This window comes from Vanellus vanellus, assembly GCF_965231255.1.
Source record: "Vanellus vanellus genome assembly, chromosome: 2".
Lineage (NCBI taxonomy): Eukaryota > Metazoa > Chordata > Aves > Charadriiformes > Charadriidae > Vanellus > Vanellus vanellus.
Window position 1 is genome coordinate 146767909 of NC_138906.1, and position 19485 is coordinate 146787393.

The 19485-nt window shown below is 40.5% G+C and overlaps 1 protein-coding gene across 1 annotated transcript in view; it reads left to right on the forward strand.

The window, feature by feature from the left end:
- The window catches only part of VPS13B (vacuolar protein sorting 13 homolog B), a 499565-nt gene that overhangs the window by 470747 nt on the left and 9333 nt on the right, over positions 1–19485 (forward strand). The window contains exons 55-59 of the mRNA XM_082499631.1: positions 2339–2457; positions 3666–4489; positions 8979–9155; positions 10101–10271; positions 17028–17204. Coding sequence (XP_082355757.1) covers positions 2339–2457; positions 3666–4489; positions 8979–9155; positions 10101–10271; positions 17028–17204 — 1468 coding nt within the window. The remainder of the gene's footprint in view (positions 1–2338; positions 2458–3665; positions 4490–8978; positions 9156–10100; positions 10272–17027; positions 17205–19485) is intronic.

A 19485-nucleotide genomic window follows, 5' to 3' on the forward strand; every position in this document is an offset into this window, starting at 1 on the left:
TTTACCTTCTTCGCTGGCTGTTTTTAAAAATAGCTAGATCAAAAATACAGGCTTTCTAGCGCTGAATTTTTTCACTTCTTTTTCGTCAACCTGGTGTTCCCTGGAAAAATCAGTCCTGAAAATTTCTGGCCCCTATAAGCAAAGTATCCCAGAGGATCCAGGAAAATCCTTCAATTTGGTTACTTAATTATCACAGGAGTTTTATCTTTGTTTGCATCTTGTAGGAATCATCACTGTTATTCTCCCTCTGTGTCTTCACAGAAGCTATGCATGTCTTTCTAAAACAAAACAAAAGCTCCCTTTTCTTTCCTTCTGTTATTTTTCTCCTGTTTTGAGGTAAATGAAAACTTCCTTGACTGGAGTAATTCTTTTTGATGGGAATTTTTTCCATCTTTGAAGTCATTAGTTTACATGGAATCAACATAAACTGCTTGGCTCTTTGAAAGAAATACTAGTTTCAGATGTTTTCCCTGGGGACCAATCACAAAATGCTCTTGATTATTGAGTGTTATGTTATATAGCAAGTAGTTCAGTTTCATTCAGCAAGTCAGTCAAGCAATGCAAGGTTTCAAATTTCAGTCATTAATGTTATGCCAGACCAGGGTTCTTTATAAGTATCTGGCTCCTAGAAGGAATTAGATGCTAAGACAACATTTGGGGATCATTGTCTACGTGAAGAACTCCCCAAATAAAAAGTGTTATTGAAGTTTTAGGGTTTACACGTAGAGAATTTCCCCAGGATTTCTCAGTCAGTCTTTCTCTTAAAAATATATAAATATAAGTAACTAAGGAACATACAACTCAGTTCAGATTGTGAAATAACTTGATTTAGAAATATTAGAAATATTTAGAATATTAGAAATTGTGAAATAACTTGGATTTAGAGGATCTTGCGTAATTTGTACTCTTTCTACATAGTCACAGATAATTTTCTTTCTAATAGAATTTATTTATTTACCAAAATTAAGGTATTTATCATCAGTATCATCTGAAATTGGAATTAAAGTGCCCAATCTTTAAGATCAATAAGGGTTTTTTAGAATAATATGGATGTATTGAAAATTCACTAAATGTCCCTTTTTTCTCCAATTCCATCATGCAGGATTGCAAATGTCTTTCAGACAAGCAAAGTATTAAAACTGATATATTGAAAGTAGAAATTCTCTTATATGTAATTCTCAGAAGAATAACACATAATTTGATGAACAAAATTTAATTATCTTTACAAGGTTATAAATAGTCTAATGAGAATCAGTTTAAGTGCTGATCCTACTAAACTTCCAAGTACTTTTCCTTCTGGTGACTTGTTAATGGTAGTAAAGATTCTTCAAGACAAAACTGTTTATTTTACCTGTGCTAGCCCATTATATTTGTATTATTCCTTGAGTTTGCATTCCTTTAAATTATAGTTTCTGTCATTACAATGTAGTAAACAATTGTGTTGATAGTAGCCCTACAAGGAAACAGAAGCCAGCTTGCTCTAACAAGGACTGCTGTTGAGTTTTCCAAACCTAAAAAGACCTTAATCTTTTATATTCTGGAAAAACACAAAACTTGCATAGAAATATTGCAGAATTAGGCTCCAAAAACAATACATCTTTAAGTGGAATAGTTATTCCTAAGGGCAATTTGTTGAGAATGAAAGTTTGCATGTCTGTAAGCAACATAGAAACCTGTTGTCAAGTTCCCATTTTCCTGCCTTTTTAGACATTTTACACATTTCCCGAGACTTTTGCTATTTCTTTGTGGCAGCAACTTCCTTGTGAATGTGCTCTCACCAAACCAGTTTAGGTGGCTTAAAAATGTGTTCAGTGTTGAGTTGTTAAGCAAGTCTTCATGAATCCAAAATGTAACTTGGTTTTTAGTCTTTGTGGGTTTTGGATCATGCTATCAGCCATTCATCTAACCAGCTCTGAGCTAGGGCATAGCAACCTAATGTTAATTTAGGGTTTGTTTTCCAGAGGAGAAGGTGGGATTTTGCAGAGCTCCAGGAATATGCCTTTCTCCTTAAGCCAAAATCACAAATTAAAATTTCCTATTTATTCTTTTCTCATATAAATTCCTCCCCAGCACATCTTGCATATTTCTGGATAAGATTCTTAGTAAAATGTATTCAGTTATACAGGTGCAAATTTCATCTTGCTGTATAACTGAAATACTTAAAATATCAGAGCTGTTATTTTATGAAGTGTTGAAATATATTTCTGTTTTTCCTGAAGAGTATCATGATTCAAGTAAAAAATGTCAGCCAGAAGGCATTAATAGGATTGATTCAAATTATGACATTAAAAATAGTAATTTCAGTAGCATTCCATATGTTTCTAACTCTCTCCACTAGATTGTGTTCTTAACTGGCTTCGGCTATGTTTATGTGGACATTACCCATCAGTGTGGAACAATAGTCATAACCTTGGCCCCGGAAGGAAGAGCGGGACCTGTCGAGATCAACTTCAACAGGTACATAAAGACCCTAAAAGATGATAAAAAGCATTGCAAAACAGTGCATAGAGGTCAGTCAGCTTTCTAAGTGTTAACTGACTTACGAACTTTGGCTTAACTCTTTGTTTTGTTCAATACTGCTGCATGCTCTATGGCAAATGTTTAGGCTATATGTTATGCTTTGTGTATCACAGCTAAAAGAGGACAACCTAACATCAAAAGTCATGTCACTTTAGGGTAAACGCTAGATGTCTGATACAAAAAGAAGTCCCGAGTTTTTCATTAAAAAAAAAAGTTTTCCATCATAATTAATTTTGAGTGTGTTCATCACTTTAAAATGTATTTAGGTAGGTCCTGCCATCTGTAATCATACAACCTCCCACTAAAATTGGTAGGAAGCTTGATGTGCGGGGGCTGTAGAAATAGTCTTACAGTCAGTCATTAACTGTATTTGATTATAATACTCTTCTTTAGAAGACTTCCCCACTCCCATAACACACCACAACCTGGCCCTCACTTCCATTCAAGTGCAACTATAACACTACCCGTTTCCAAGATGCAAAATGCCTGGCCTCCAGCAATGCTGTTACAATTAGAGTGGAATTTGTTGTACTGGTTTTTATTTGCACAGTAATTAAGTATTAATCCCCAAGGAACTGGTCATCAGCAGTACATAATAGCCCACTTGCTAGTTAAACTTGACAATGGGCAGTTAACACTGGAGGCGGGGAGACCCTCAATGCCATTGGTATGAAAATGCTGTGGTGGCTTCACTGGAGGGCACTCACTGAGTGTGATGGGACATGAATTATCCATAATAGTAATCTTCAGTAGTGGCTCCCAGAAAATATTGTAACAGCTGAGGCTGTATGTGAATTATCAGAAAATTGTATTTGTTGTCTGCATTAATATCTGGCTCTATTGCAAATCCATTAGGGAATTACTGTGCATATAGAGACGTTCCTGTCCAAACTATCCTGTTGATTGATAAGAAAGAAAGAGAAACCTGGTATAGATGTGTAATATCCCATTTCTTAGAAGACCCCCTGGGTGGTACCCACTGTGGTGATTAAGGCTTACAGATTCCATTAACATTAATGGGACTTGTACAACGATTTTCCCATGTATTATAGAGAACGTGTCTCCTGATACTTTTTTGAGAAAGCAAGATGCCAGGTGAACCCAAAATACGTGAAGTAATAAAACTTGTTTTCCCTCCTGTCTAGAAGTCAAGAGCAGACCCTGTCACTGAAAATGTTCCTCAGTCAGTTAAGTCTTGCTGCGTTTGATGATATTACAAACCACAAAGTGTCATCTGAACTTCTGCGTCTCACAGCAGATAATGTTTTCCTCCACATGGCCCCAGCCACCAGCTACCCGAGACCCCTGTCACAGGAGTTCCAGCGGGATGCCGTGGAAGGCCTCCCACAATTTCATAGTCTCCAAGTGTATTGTGAAGACTTGCAACTGGACAATCAGTTGTACAGCAAATCCAATTTCCATTTTGCAGTCCTTCTGTGCCAAGGAGAGAAAAATGAGACCGTGCAGTGGTCCAGAGTGAACAACCTCATTGTTTGTAACAAAGATTTGGAAAGCTATAAGGAAAACTGCTTTATAAAACTCTGCATTGCTTTTTCTGAGGAAGAGAATTTCATCTTTCACGTGAATGACCTCAGCTTTGAGCTCAAACCAGCTAGGCTGTATGTGGAAGACACCTTTGTTTACTACATTAAGACTTTGTTTGATACATATCTGCCAGAAAACAAAACTGCTCGTCGATCCATGAATACTTTAGATACTACCCTGATGCTGCCTGAACAAGTGAGAGAGCATGCAAGAGCTTTAGTCAAGCCAGTGAAGCTAAGAAAATTAACAATTCAACCTGTTAATCTCCTTGTCAGTATTCATGCTTCGCTGAAACTGTATATAGCCTCAGATCACACCCCTCTCTCCTTCTCTGTGTTTGAGCGAGGACCCATCTTCACCACTGCCAGGCAACTTGTCCATGCCTTGGCCATGCATTATGCCGCTGGAGCACTTTTCAGAGCAGGTCAGTACTTTTCCATAACATGTAGCATTTTTATTAGGTACCAGGATCCTGTGATTGTGTCTCAAACTGAATAACCTAGATGTTAGCCATACAATTACTGTTTTCCTCAAACACTGTTTGATAATGATATTTTCAGACACCTTTCATGTCCTGCCATACGACAGAAGGGAAATAAAATGGCTGAGCAGACACCGGTGAAGATTTGTAAAGTTGTGCTAAACATTAGCCAGCCGCCTGAAGGCTTTACAAAACTCTGAACGCAACATAAAAAATGTATTCTAGCTGGCTTAGGTTTTGTCATTTTATATTATAGCACTAGTCAGAATCAACCCACATTCCTCACATAAACTCCCCAAAACTACATTTAATCAAATTATTCAGCATGTTGCTCTGCATTCAGAAGTAAATTATAGCCCTGAATGTTGTTGTGTTGTTAAAACTCCTTTTGGCTGCAGTTTATGATTAGGAATCTGTCTTTCTTCATGCAGCCTTCATGCTAAACTGGCACACAGATGTTTGTTGTCCTTTGATCCAAGAACTATGAAGTTTGCTGTTAGTAACTTTTTTCCATGTAGGATCAATAGTGAGCAATTAGTCTATTAGGTTAGCAGGTACATTGTCTTTCCCATAAATATTAATTTAGAAGTAATGAAATTTGATCTCTGCTGTGTCATAGCGTGGAATGGAATTTGTACCTGAGACAGCAGGAAGCTCCTCCATGATCACACACAAGTAATATACTCCACATTGAAACATGGGATTTATTTTTCTGCAGTACTAATGGTCAGATTTTCTAAAATCCTGATGCTTCCATTTGTGCTGCACACATAGCTGCGACCTGATTTCTATGCACAGTTTCCAAAATTGTACACATGCATTTCTGGTACTTATAAATAGAGAGATGCTGATCTGGTCTTTCACTGTGTGCATGCCTGATTTGCATAACTGATTATGGCAACTGTGTACACAATCCTGCACCATAACATTGTGCACCAATTCATTATTTTCTTGCAATTATTTTGATTGCAAAATCTGCAGGTTTTTCTTTTTACTGCTTGTTTGGGTTTGTTTTACAGTCAAATCCCATAGTACAAAAGGGGAGGTCTAGTTTCATGCTAATTAAGAGTGAAACTGTGGCCAAATATGGTCCACAGTGTGAATGTTTCTCCCCACAACTGGCTGGGGGGGGGTGATACAAGTGCTGATAGGCTGCAGCAGGAAATTGGGGTTATACTGGCTTTTCATCTGCAACATCCCAGGTGAGTCACATATGCTAGTGAGGGATTCCTGAGCCTGGTCTTGGTCTTTCTGCCTTTGCTACCCTTGCAGTGTGCAGCAGTGCACAGGCCACTCCTTGCTCTTCTTGGGCTTATAATGGAGCTGAAATCAAGCAGGTTTAAATATTAAGAAATAAGGTTTGCTTCAGTGGAAGTTCTCTTCAGGCAAATACTTAAGCATATATTTAGTTACTACTTAAATCCCACTCAAAGCACTGAAACAAAAATGCATTTTTTGAAAGAGGTCACCATGATTAAAATGGTGAATTGTGTTGATTAATGTTTGCTTGGGTAAAGAAGATGCTTTCTTTTGAAGAGTCTGTGACACTTGTCAAAAGGCTGACTGCATCAACAAAGTTAAAAAGGAGAAAAAAAATCAAGCAAAAAGCTTTATATGGTCTGCAAACTCTGAGTCCTTTCCTCACCATGAGGTGAGTTACACTTCTTGGATTGGTCTTTTATGGAAGAGGGCCTCACTCTGTTGCATTTTAACCGCATTGATCTGCAAAAGGAGGAGTTGTTTGACCCCCTTTCTGCTCACCGCTGCCCCATGCATAAATCGTTGTAGCATCTGCACAGAGACCATTCCCACGCAGCTGTGCTTTATGCTTCAAGCGGGATATAGTCTCACTTTGCCCTTAGCTGTGTGCAAGACCATTGCTGCCCTGCGGGAGGGGGCAGGATTTGCCCCAAAGCCTGCTAAAGGCAGTGTATCAGGCTGCCCCATATGTTGCAAAGGAGTGACCAGAATCCATGGCTCATAAGCAATGAATGGGGGGGGGACCTCTGCTCACATATGCTGATCAGCATTGCTTGTCTCAAATTAGCAAAACTTGCAATGGAAATCTCCCATCCTTTGCTAATTAAGTTATCTTCTATTTAAAAGTTAACAAAATTCCATTTAAAGATATTACTGATATCAGCCAGATCTAACCCTATAGTTGTTTATAAAGAAAATGCAGTGACTCTGCTAATATAATTATTTCGTATTAGTGGATATAATTACTAAGCATACTTTGGGAAATGGTTAACTGACATAATATTATATTTCTGCAAAGTAAAATGCAGCACAGAGTTTGTAAATTGAGGGATTATTCCTGATTCATCATTTTCCTATTCCTGACTTACTCCCACGCCTTCCTCCTCGGGTTGGGTGGTCCATGCCGGCAGTGAGGAGCCATTAGTTTTGCTCTGAGCATTGGCCAAGGAGAGTCACCCTTACTGCAGGTTGCACGTTCCTCCCGTGTGCTCTCCAAGGGTGAGAACGCTCCTTCCAGACCTTCCTAAAACTGACAGCCCACAGGCTGCAACAGCCCATCCCCAGGATACCAGGCAACCCTTCAGCTTTGTGTTTAAGTAGTTTCATTCCTGGTTTTACTCTGATTTTCATTTCTGAACATGCTGGCTGGCCAAACAGGTGAGTGGAGTTGGAGTCTCCCGTGTCCCGGCCTGGCCTGGCGGTGCCCGCTAGGGGTGTTGCAGGGCAGCAAGGCACTAAGCCACGGTGTCATGCAGCCCCTTTCCGTCACATCACCACCTCAGGACAAGGAATGCCAAGAACATTTAGGAAAATAAAAATATAAAGGGCTGGTTGTAAGGGATTATTGCAACATTATTGATCAGAAAAAGCAGAAAGAGCATCTCTTCCATCTGTACATGCCTCCCCGCCCCTCCAGCTTTTCATCACTTCACACAGTGGCAAGGATAATTTGTTAAAAATACTACAGCAAGGGAGTCGCAGGCCCAGCCTGGAGTGCTGGCTTCCCCTGGTCCCCGGCAGGGAAGGACTGCCAGGGGGACGCTCCTCTCCAGGGCAGGCACCGCGGGGCCACAGTACTCGTTGCCGCTCTGCTTGTCTCATTGCCAGTAGTACTTGGGTTTTGTTTTCATAGTCCATCCCACCCTCTCCCTTATGTCCACTGCAGTTCCCGCTTTTTATACTATGTATACTGGAGTTCTCAACCTGCCAGGGCTGAAATGTGGGACAGATTCAACAAGAATAATAGATTTTCCGGGAGCTTAGAATGATAGTATGAGATTAATTCATTTCATATGAGTAACGGTTTCTCTTCTGTTCAGTTTCATGATTCAGTCTTCCACAGGAGTGACTGGGAGGGGTTACTAGAAAACAAGAAAAGCATCTGGATAGCAGGAGTTCGTGGTGACGAGATGGGAATGAGGAGGGCAGCGCAGATCAAGGGCCCTCGGTGCGAGAGCAGGAGGCCAATCTGTCCATCTTTCGGTCTCCTGGCTCTGTCGTGCCTTGTGTTGCTCTGACAGTGCCAGTTGAAATTCATGGTACTGGGGCTCAAAGACCAGGCAGTTCCCTTTTAACGTTTATTGGCATTTCTGAATAGCTCTCTCTGGGCTGCTGAAAAAAATGTTATGCAGCACTATTTCCCTAATAAATCTGCTGCCAACCAGCCTGAGAAAGACAAGACCTGCAAACAGCTTTCCAGCAACAGATTGCTGAACGCTCAGCCGTCCAGCAAGCTGCTGGCAACCCTGCGTTTATATAGGAAACCAGATCCGCAGATACCTCTCCTGGGATATGCATAAGGAATACTCCCCTATGAGTAACCTAATCAGCATGTAGATGTCATTGCTGTTTACACAACTGTACTGAGCAAAAGACATTTGTCTGGCTTTCACTGCACTCTAAAAGAAAATGATCAGCTTAGAAGGGTTGGGGTGGATTTAAAATAACTTCTTAAGCACTTGTCAAAAATCTGCATCCCCTTTCCTAACACTCCATCAAGCAATTGACCTCCACACTCCGGTAAAGCAGTACATTGTATCAGTGTAAACTCCCTGTCACAATTCTATCACATAGGGATGTGAAATCACAACGCTGCCTTATAGCGTCTAAAACCGACCCAGTGATCTGAACTTGCAGTCCCGTTCCTCTGTAGCTGTGAGGCTCAAGCATCTGCCTCTCTAGGACACTTTTAGCAGAAATACGGGAAGCTCCTGGAAGGAAGTCATTCTAAAGCTATTTGTGAGTTTGCCAAAAGGATTTCTTTGATTTACGAAGTATGAAAGATTGCCATTTCTGAATTCATAGTGGATGAGTTATTTCCCGTGTTTTGCTCAAGGGAAGTTCATAATGCGATGAATTCTAGTGTGAAAAAGAGAATTAAGGAATAGCCTTTTCACAACTGCTGCTTCTGCAGTTTTTGCAGCCCTAACATATGTCTTGTTTCTCCACACAGGCTGGGTTGTTGGATCGTTGGAAATTCTCGGAAGCCCGGCTAGTCTGGTGAGAAGCATAGGGAACGGCATAGCTGATTTCTTTAGGCTCCCCTATGAAGGGCTGACCAGAGGCCCAGGAGCGTTTGTCAGTGGAGTTTCCAGAGGAACAACATCATTTGTAAAACACATTTCCAAAGGTAGAGCTTTCACTTTGTTGTTCCAACTACTGCTTTGTTGTCGTGCGTTGTTAAAGGATGTGTTAAAGTTTTAAACAATATTGCTTGCAGCTTTGTTTGGCTTGCTAGGCTGCAGCGAAATGCTGGGAGGGTAACAAAGCTCATATATAACATCTTATGTATTAAACAGATCACCGCTTAACTACAGTGTGTAAGAATGTTTCAGAAACTTCAGAATTTTAAGCCTCCCGGTGGGAAACTGAGATTGGCTCAGCCAGTATTTCATGTGATAACTGCAGAAATATTAAAGGTGTTCTGTACTTCTGCTAACCATCAGAAATTCTACACTGTGTCGCCTCATCATATTTATTACTTTTTAAAAAAAAAAAAAAAAAACAACAAAAAAAGAAAAGACAAAGTAGATACAGTTGTCATAACTGTGTAAGTAGGTGGGTAGGTTTTGACAGCAGGGCTGGGCTGGCCAGCGAGCAGGAGCAGCTTTTGTTTTGCGAAGTGTGTAAGCCTGTATCCACAGTGCCATCGCGTGGCTCCCGCCGCCCGGCAGAGACCCCAGCCGCTCGCTGCTGCTCCAGCCTCCCTCAGGACACGTCCTCCCGGGCTCCTTCTGTAAATATTTGTTTACCTTTCCATCACCCCCCCCCCCCACCCCCCTCCGTTTAGGTTAGCCTCACAGAAGTTGGGGAACCGGAGAGGGATGTTCGGATGAGTTGCTGTTCCCACCGGCCGGGCAGACCTGGTGCAGGCGAATGTAAAAGGCGTGACGGGGACCGTCGGAGCAGCGTGGAGATGCTTAACAAATAGTAAAGCATGTTACACATGGGCGACTTTTCAATTGACTTGCTGTTCTGCTCGCAAGCTCGGTATTTCAGTGAGGCATAGAACGTCTCCGTGTTTTAAATTAAAGCATTTTGATCCAGACCCAAATGTATATCTCCATGTATTTAGGTACACTGACGTCAATTACCAATCTGGCAACAAGTCTTGCTCGGAATATGGATAGGCTGTCACTGGATGAGGAGCATTACAACAGACAAGAAGAATGGAGAAGGCAGCTTCCAGAGAGCCTGGGAGAAGGACTGAGACAGGGGCTCTCTCGTTTAGGCATTAGCCTTCTAGGTAACGTACTATTAAATATCAAGTTGAGTGATAATACTGTTTTCTGATCTTCTCACCAGCCTTTTCTCCATGTGAGTTACAATTGCAAAATCTGTTTGTTTTGGTGATTTCTTATGAAATAGCCTCACAGTATGTATATGAGATACTGTTTCTTTTCATCAAGGTTTAGTGACTTTTGTGTATGTGTTTTGCTGATAAAATAATTGCAGATATAGAACGAGTTTGCACTCTTTTTGTGAAATAGTATTTTCATTGCTACATAATGTATATCTGAGAAGAAAAGAATAATTCTGCATTGGGCAGGGTGACTTGTAACTAAGTCAGCACAAAGACGTCATCACGCTGATGTTTACTTTCCAATGAGTTATAGGAATGCCTTCTGAACCTGCTTGGTTTTGCTGCACTGTAGATATCGGGGATTTGGGGTTTTGTTTAAAAACCACTTGAACTTAAGTGCAGATGTTAAGTAAGCTTTGATGAGGAATTCTGCTTTAACAAAGAGACCCAGATCAACCTGATTCAGTGTAATTGTATTCATCAAGCAGCCAAGTGGTTTGGTTAGAAGTGAAGATTACTCTGGCTGTTTCAAAATAGTACCTAAAAATTTGAAAACTAACCCGCACTGGAGAAAATCTCTGCGCGAAGTTTTGCAGTAAGGGGCTGGATTTTCTAGGTTACTTCTACTTGTCACACAGCAAAGGAATGCAGAACTGTATTGTTTGGCAGAGTTCCTCAGTACGTATTAAAGTGTATGAATCCCTTAGAGATCAAAGTGACCAAAAGCAGTCCAGTTCAAAAGGTTAGAAGAGCTGAAGCTTGAAAGGATTTGTCCTCTTTCCTAATCTTCAGTAGTGTACACAACTCCTAAATTTGCAACCGCAACCCTGAAAGCCCCAAAGAGGAAGTGGTAAAAATGTTACAAGTTTGGGTTAAGTTACTGGAAATTATTTTAAGCAATAACATTAGATGATGTGAAGCACTGTCATTTGATAATGCCTGTAAACCGGCAAGCGAGTGTCTTGGGATAAATGTGCGTAAAGGAGAAATTTCATATATTAGTAGCTACTATCCCAATAGTAAGCTGTTACTGGTGTTGCAAATCAAAGGCAGTTCAGAGGAGGTTTTATTTTTCCTTCTTGTTTTATTGGGCTATGAGCAGTCAGGTTGAGTAGCTGCATGAAAGATTATACTTTCAGAAGCACTGTGTCAGCCTGGTGTACGTGTACTGCTGAAACGGTTTGGTGATCTCGGCTCAGTTATTAATAAGACAGCAAGATAACGTGGTGGCTATCCCCTTCACCGGCCCTCAGAGCTAAAAGCATCAGCTGTGCAGCCTGAACTGAAGAGCAAAACTTTGTAGCTTTGGCTGTGACAAGGCAAAGTTTCTGCTGTTCAGGAAAGCCGGGAACTCGTAACATGCGTGCACAAATACGCCATGCCTGTACCTCCCTGCGCACAAGGCTTCGGTTGTTCGTGGGAGTACGCCTGAGTTAAAAACAAAACCAAAAAGAAGAGTTAGAATTTCGGTGTCCCTGATTTTCTAAGAAATCAGACTTTGTGTTAGAAACTTGGAGTTCCATATTAGCATTTAAACAGTGTTCCTCCCCAAGCTAGGATCTTGTTCTTACTCCTGCTGTTATTATTTAGAGATTCCTCGCTGCTAAATACCTCTGTTCTTAGCAGTGGAGGCAACAAAGCACTCAGATAAATAGCTCCAGTTACTGCGTAGCTGGATTTCACAAGTATGGGACCCTCTTACTAACAGAGGAATCAGAAATATTCCAGTGAATTTGTCAGGCATATTTTCTTTATTTAAACCTGATTTTTTAAAACCGTGTTTTCTCTGTATACACAGCAGCATTCCTGTAAACTGTGCTGAGATCTAAATTACGAATAGACCTACATTTCAATTTTTACAAACACATCAGAAAGCTGTTTCTCTTCTGACTGTTTAGTTTAAAGAATATTGTGGCTTCCCAAAAAAAAAACAGTCGTAGTTGAAGGAAGGTACCGCTGTGCTGCTTGCTTTCACCAGCACATTCAGAGTAAACATGAACATGCTTACTCTAAAAATAACTCCAGGTTCTTCGTACATAACTCAACAAAGCGGAGCTGCTATGTTATTTTCCTTCACAAGGTTGAAGAGTTCAGATGAGCACAAGAATGCAGAAAGCGAGACCCTTTGAAGCCATAATTTCTATGGCTTTCTAACTGTAAAACTGAAAAGTGTGAAAAAGGTTTCTAGGATAGTCAAAGTACTGTCATGTTTGTAAAAGCTATCTGACTGATGCAAGCAGCTTAAATAATTGCAAATGCAGATTTCGTGCCTAGGCACAGGCACATAAGAGCCCTCAGTTCGCCAATACGCTGTGGCATCTACGCAGAAAGGAGAGTTATTTGCATTTCTGATTTTTCTGAAGATCTGGCTCATGGTGGCCCTGATTCAGCAAAGCACTTAAGCATGTGCTTAAGAGCTTTGCTGAATCGGGGCCAAAACCATGTACTCTTGTCTCCTCCTCAGTGCAAGTTGTTCCCTGTGGTACATTCTTAAGTGCTTTGTCCTGTCTCGTTTTAAATGACTCAAGCACTGTCAGGGTGTTGTTTGATTTGATTGTTATCTTTGGCCAGCTGTCATCTTCTTTTCTAGTTTGGGGGAGACTTCTGGGTCATTTTAGTAACATTTGTGCATGAAAAGAAGCAAAAGCTTATGATAGGTGTATTTTTTCTTTTATATGATTAGACAAAAATACAGTGAAATTGTATTTAAAATATTTAGATGTTCGGCACTCCCCTCCAAGGAACTTCCTTTTGCATTTTGCATGACGGAGTCAAGCTTAAAATAATAATTTATAACCATGTAAGAGAGAATATTGAAACTATAGGGCTTATTTTCAACTACTGGTCCTAGTGAAAAGTAGTGTATTGAAGTAGCTCCCTTTAGGAAGTTGAGCATTTTTGAATAACTGAAAAGCTGACAACTATTAGAAAAGCCGTTTTTCACAATGACAAAAGTGCTCGACTTTTCAGTTACTCCTTCCTGCATTTGGGGAAAGTGAATTGATAGTAATACTGACTGACAATGTAGCTGTGACGCTAGAGAAGGTAAAGCCCGGATTTCAGAAGCTCGAATTTTTGTTCTGAAGGGGGGGGGGTGGTTGTTCTTGCTGTGCAACTATCACTGAATCGGAGCCACTCCACGTTTGCCTGTCTACAAGTGAGATACTGAGGGCCAGTGCTAATCCCGAAGCTGTGTCCTATTCCACACACTACGTCTGCAAATACATTAATGCGCACCAACAGGTGTTCTTTTCTTTTAGCTGTATTTTTATGTTTTCTGTGATGAGGCCGTGCTTCAGCATAGTTTCGGTGTGAAACAGTTGCGGCAATCCTGAAGGACAACAAAGCAAAGAAAAGGACGCGAAATGGTTTCAGCTTGGCTGGCTTCCAGACTCATGGCAAAGCGTGGCCAGTTTCTCCTGGTGGGGGAGAAAGAGTTTCTTTGGTCTGAAAGAGTTTTTCGCAAGCAACCCGAGCTTTGCTAAGTTCTGTAAGCCACGCTACGTTCACCAAATATTGTCAGTCTGCGCACGAATCAGTTGCTGCTTATAATCAAATTCTTCTTGAAGTAATACAGTGATATAGTCTGAACTATCTGAATTTTGTAGTTATCAAAGTATCTTTTTTATGGTTACTGAGCAACATGTATTAACCAGAGTGCACCCCAGCTGATGTTTAGCAGATGTTACGGTGTTGCTGGAACCTCTTTGGTCCAGTAATGGAAGAATATGTTTTTGTTTTGTTGCTTTGGTGTTTAATTTTATTGAGGTTTTCTTTATACATACATAATCTGTATGTACATATGTGGACATGCATATAAAATTGAATGCCTAGGGTAAGGAGGGAAAGAAAAATGGAGAATGGTTTCATTTAAGAAAAAAAAAAGGGGGGGGCAAGGGACATTACAGAGAAGAGAAAGAGACAGGGACAGCAGTAGGACACCGTAGCTGTCTGTAGACTGTGAGAATGAGAGTGGGAGAGTGGGAAGGGAGGAACCACTACATGTGGTTCCATGCTCTGCTTCCCTGATACCCTGCTGAAATCTGAGGGGAGAGACCTTCTGTATTAAGTCCATCCAGCATGGTGCTCCTAACACTAAGTTTACGTTAGAAAGAAAGAAATCCCATGGGCACCAGGAGACATCTGCTTCGCAGTTTCTGATGCTAGGAGATGCAGTGAACCTCACATGGGTGTCACCATTATCTCATTGCTGTTGGGTTTTGAATTTCCTCAGCCTTTGACCTATTTTTTTCTTGCCTTTGCCCACACGTGATGGACACAGGAAAGGAGCTGCACAGATTCAGCTTCCCCATGCAAAGGTGGGAGGACCAGCCACTCCTTAATGGAAGGAGTACGGTTATCGTTTATTATGTGATTTGTGGGCATGACCACAGCACATGAATGAGTGATGTCAGTGAGTTGCAATTCAAGATAAGAGATTACAAAGGGTGAGCAGAGAGGGAAGAGAAGATCATTGGTTACATTTTTTGCGGGTAGAAAGAGAGGACTTGCAAAAGGATTTGAGGTACAAAAGGGCAATGGCTTCACAGACGAGTTCAGAGCATGCGTAAAATGGCAGAATTACAGAAAGTGTGGAAGTACTAAACAACTGGCTAATTAAGCTATATATTATTTGGGGTACTATATAAATAATCTTCTATAACACAGTCACAGCAGTTTCCATTCTGGTTCCTTGTCCTCTGGGCCTAATTCCAGCTGAGAAGTGCCTGGAGCATACCACAGGTCCTTTGGAGTAGGCTCTTATTTATTATTACCTTATAACATTGCTCAAGTGTATTGCAGTAAATAATTTACTAGTGCTAGGACTTAGGTGGATTACATTTAATAAGGCAATAACTTCTGTTCTGAAAGTGCAGTTGCTGTGGATGACCTCGACAGATAGGGTGAAGGAGGTCACAGGGTAACATAATACTGTAACTCAGCAGAACACCAAGTATTGTTTCATGCCTTCAAATGCATCACAATTGTACAACAGAAAAGACTGGACAAACAATCCCAATTGTGTAATGCGGTGTTGGGGTATTATTTTAGTCAAGCATCAGGAGCAGCTGGTAAGTACTAATGAAACAGAATTGAATTGAAAATTGCGTTTCCATGGCATGGCATTAAGGGCGCTTGATGGCCTTTGTGGCACAAAGGGTGAACGTTCAGCTGTACGCTCGGGGTAGCACATTAAAAATAGACCAGCATTTTCTGGGGAAATCCTATGCATTTATCAGTACAGGGTACACACATAGAAGTTGGAAGCGATCTCTCTAAGAGGAAAGGGAGGCATTTGTGGAGGATGCAAGTTTCTTGAATTGCTGATAGATAGTATCCCAGGGACAAGGATCTGGGGAAATGTGTGCTGCTTCTCACCCTCGTCTTTTCTTTGGACAGAATACCAGTGTACAAGTACAATATTAGTTCTTGTTGCTCAAAGTCAGCAACTTCTCTGTTTATCCAGTACTGGTAACTAAAACCATCTGAAAAACGGTTAGCAGCTAGCTGACGAGCGCTTGTCACGCTGGTAAACACATAGGGCCAAATACCTCGGCTGTGATTGTCCGAATCTGTGGAATTATGCCTGGATTTGCTTCCACATACAAAGATGTCTGGGTTGCAGTAAAAATGCCTGGTTACCCCAGTGACACTCAGTCCTACTCCTTAAACGATTGTTTTATCTTGATATTCACAGCTGACGGTGCAAACAGAGCTAGCGGCAGAGCCTGCAAACTTGCTTTTCACTGAGCAGAGAACCTCGGATCAGGCAGACCGTTTTCTAACTGATGTCACTTTGTCCAATCCTTGTACTCTTAGCGATTTCCAAATAGCTTATCTATCAAAATTACAATAACTAGAGACATGTCTGTGGTTAAGTGGCTAGAGTAAACTCAAGATCAAAGAAATGTACCACCTCACATACCTGTTTACATTTAGGAAGATTTAAGCTGGCGTTCTCTGTTGATACTAAAAGCTGGGAAGGTCACTGTGTCACTTGTAAAAGTTTGACCCATGCGCATTAAAGTAAAATATGATCGTTTTCACCAAAAAGTAACAAAAAGTCTCAAAGTCTAATTCTGCTAATCTTAGTAATATATCAAAAGTTGCATTAGCTTATGAACATTTCTGGCAGTGGAAGAGGATATAAAAATGATCTATAGAATACAGGCAGGTTTTATTTTCCTGAAGTCAATCTCAGGCTTACGTGAAAATCTCATTTCCATAACAGCTCAAGTCTTCTAAAACGGGTGGATTTTATTCTGAGCCCAACATTTTCAGAATCGCTACACAGAATGAGCTGAATTAAACTAACTCAGCAAAAGCATTTAGTGAAAGTAACTAAAAGATGAAAGCATACTGTCAAGTTAAGTGATCTGAACGTTTAAAAAAGTAATATACATTTGAAAAAAGGAAGTTGAGATTTAACTTAAACTGAAGCTAAGGTATTGTTTAGCTAATCGGTCGCACGCTAAATACCCGTATAAGAAGGGTGGGGTACAGTCTTGTCCTGGTTTGAGGTAAAACAGAACCGATTTTCTGTTCAGTAATTTTACTTTTTAGCTAAGCCTCTTCTAACTCACTGAACTCTCTGAAATTAACGGCGTAATCTAAGCAACATTCAGGTCCAGTTGTAAGATTTCCTCTTATTCTGGGATATTAATCTTCACTAATTACTGGGGACTCTTGTTTTTTCAGGTGCAATCGCTGGGATTGTGGATCAGCCGATGCAGAATTTTCAGCGAGTGTCTGAGGCCCAAGCGTCAGCCGGGCATAAAGCCAGAGGGGTCATCTCGGGTGTGGGGAAAGGAATCATGGGCGTCTTCACAAAGCCCATCGGAGGGGCAGCTGAGCTCGTTTCCCAGACAGGTTATGGTGAGTTTCTCTATTTCCAACATTCCCATTTAAATTTTAAAGTGCTCTTCTGATACAACCTGCTGTGCCTTACTTGTCAGGCTCGGTAGCTGTGTGACTCAGGGAAAGATTTAGAAATTCCAGTGCTGAATAGCTATAAATGTTGTGCTCGTTTTCTTAAAAAACATCGTGTTGTGCTTCTCTCTTGTGTTACCGATCAGCGTTGTACAGCCACAGAAACACAGAATGCAGAAAGCATGAAGTAATTCTTGGAATACAGTAGAAATAGTTACAGAAACATATGTGCTTACAAAAGAGTTTTTGATATAAAAGTACTAGAGCAACACTATATCCAATTAGAGCATTATTTTGAGATTGCTTTGTTACGGCAAGGAAAGAGCTGTGCGATCTCTACACAAAGAGAGAGAGGTATGTTCCTGGGAGAAAGAAGCGAGTTGTGGAGTGGGACCGTCCCCTTTGAACTGAAGAATTGTGAGAAGGCAGTCCCAGTTTTGGATACACGGGTAACCTTTTAACAAGCAGAGGTGGGTTTTCCAGCTAGACTGAGCACTTAGTGGCAGTGGTGGTGAATCCTTTCAGATTGATGCGAATACTTCTGGACGACCAGAAACTGTAAAAGATAAAATATCAGAATACACTAATTTCTTTGTTTCCAGTCTCAGTAAATCAAAGCTGGTGGTCTGGATATTTAAAGGGGGGAGTGCAGTCAGGGAAGAAAAGCAGGGAGCCCTGTTGCTACAAGGACAAATGTGTCAATAATTTTGCTTCACTAATTACACTGGACAAACCTTGAAGATCTAAGCCTTAGATAGCTAGCAATATTTATGTTTGTGATTTGTTGATTAGAATACGAGTAGTTCTCCTAGGACTTAAGTTTAGGGTATTGTTTCCATGCTTCCCATTACATTCAGAACTCATTCCTTGAAGCAGTCTACTTAAAGAAATAATGAAATATTTAATTATTACAGTGCTTTCAACTTAACTTCGTCTTGTTTGTATGAGTGTAAATAATAACTGTTCTCCCAAATTATGCATCCCATAGGTGTAAAAACCGTACCGGTAAAATCAGAAACTTTTATCTGTTGTCGGCTGGCTGTGTGTTGTTTTTGCTGCCCATGGCATTATTCTTTCTAGATTTAATTTCACTGCAGTCTTTATCAAGAATCTTGTAACAGTAGAGGGACACTTTTCATTGCAGATATGGTATACAAGACATCATGTTTTCCATGAGCATGTGACAAAAAGGGTTAGCCAGGAAAAAACATAAAAACTGTATCAATAATAGCTGACAGTGCGTGAGAGGAAAACACACGAGTTCAAGTAACTCTTACCCACAACTGGATTGGAAGTGGGACCATGCCTCTTGGGGGGGGACCGAGGGGTGGGGGACCACACAGAAATAAACACATGTTCTCTCTTTCTCCATCTGTAAATAACATTTTCACTCACATAATGCTGAGAACCTCGGTAAGCCAACTGTTACAACTGGGATGCTGCTTTTAAGTGTTACCATCAACATGTGTGCTAAAAATTAAAGGTTTTTTTTTCAGGGCTGATGTTTTGTTTAAATTATTATCCATTGTGTAAAAAGGAATCTAAGTTATTGACACCCTTATGCAAAAATGCCTTTTGCTTCAATGGAATGCTTAATTAGACAAAAGAAAATGTCTTTGTTTATTTAAAGAGTAGCTTTGCAATAAACCGTATAACACTAGCGCTTGCTGCTTAACCTACTTCCTGTCTGCTCTGTAAAAAATTTTAAAACTACTTAATTTGTGAATTTTTTTGCAATCCACTCATTCTTCCTGGTGACCATACCTCATCTTTAAAATTTTGCAAGCCACCTGAAAGCATACATACTGTATCATCTTCAGCTTTGGATAATCTATTTAGAAACCTGTTTAACTGCTTCTTGTAGTCTCCATTCTGTGCTGGCACTAAGAAGAATTCACAATAAACCAGATGCTCCAGGAGATCTCATAAATGTACACAGATCTGTGTTTAACAGCTGGATTAAGTAACTGAAAACTTAAATACAGTATCTAGGCAAACTTGCCTTCTAATTTGTACCGATCGTGACACGTATATGGAAGTATTTTAATATTAAGCAAGAAAGTTAACAACAGTCTTGATTTTTTCTACATAAATCCTAAGTGATGTGTCCGATCCTACTCTGAAATAATGGCTCTCAGGAGCATTATGTTTCTCTTGATTGCAAGTGTATGGCTGATTTTTAGAACACACAGTGGGGTTTTTTTGTTCCTTGCTAATGCAAGATCAC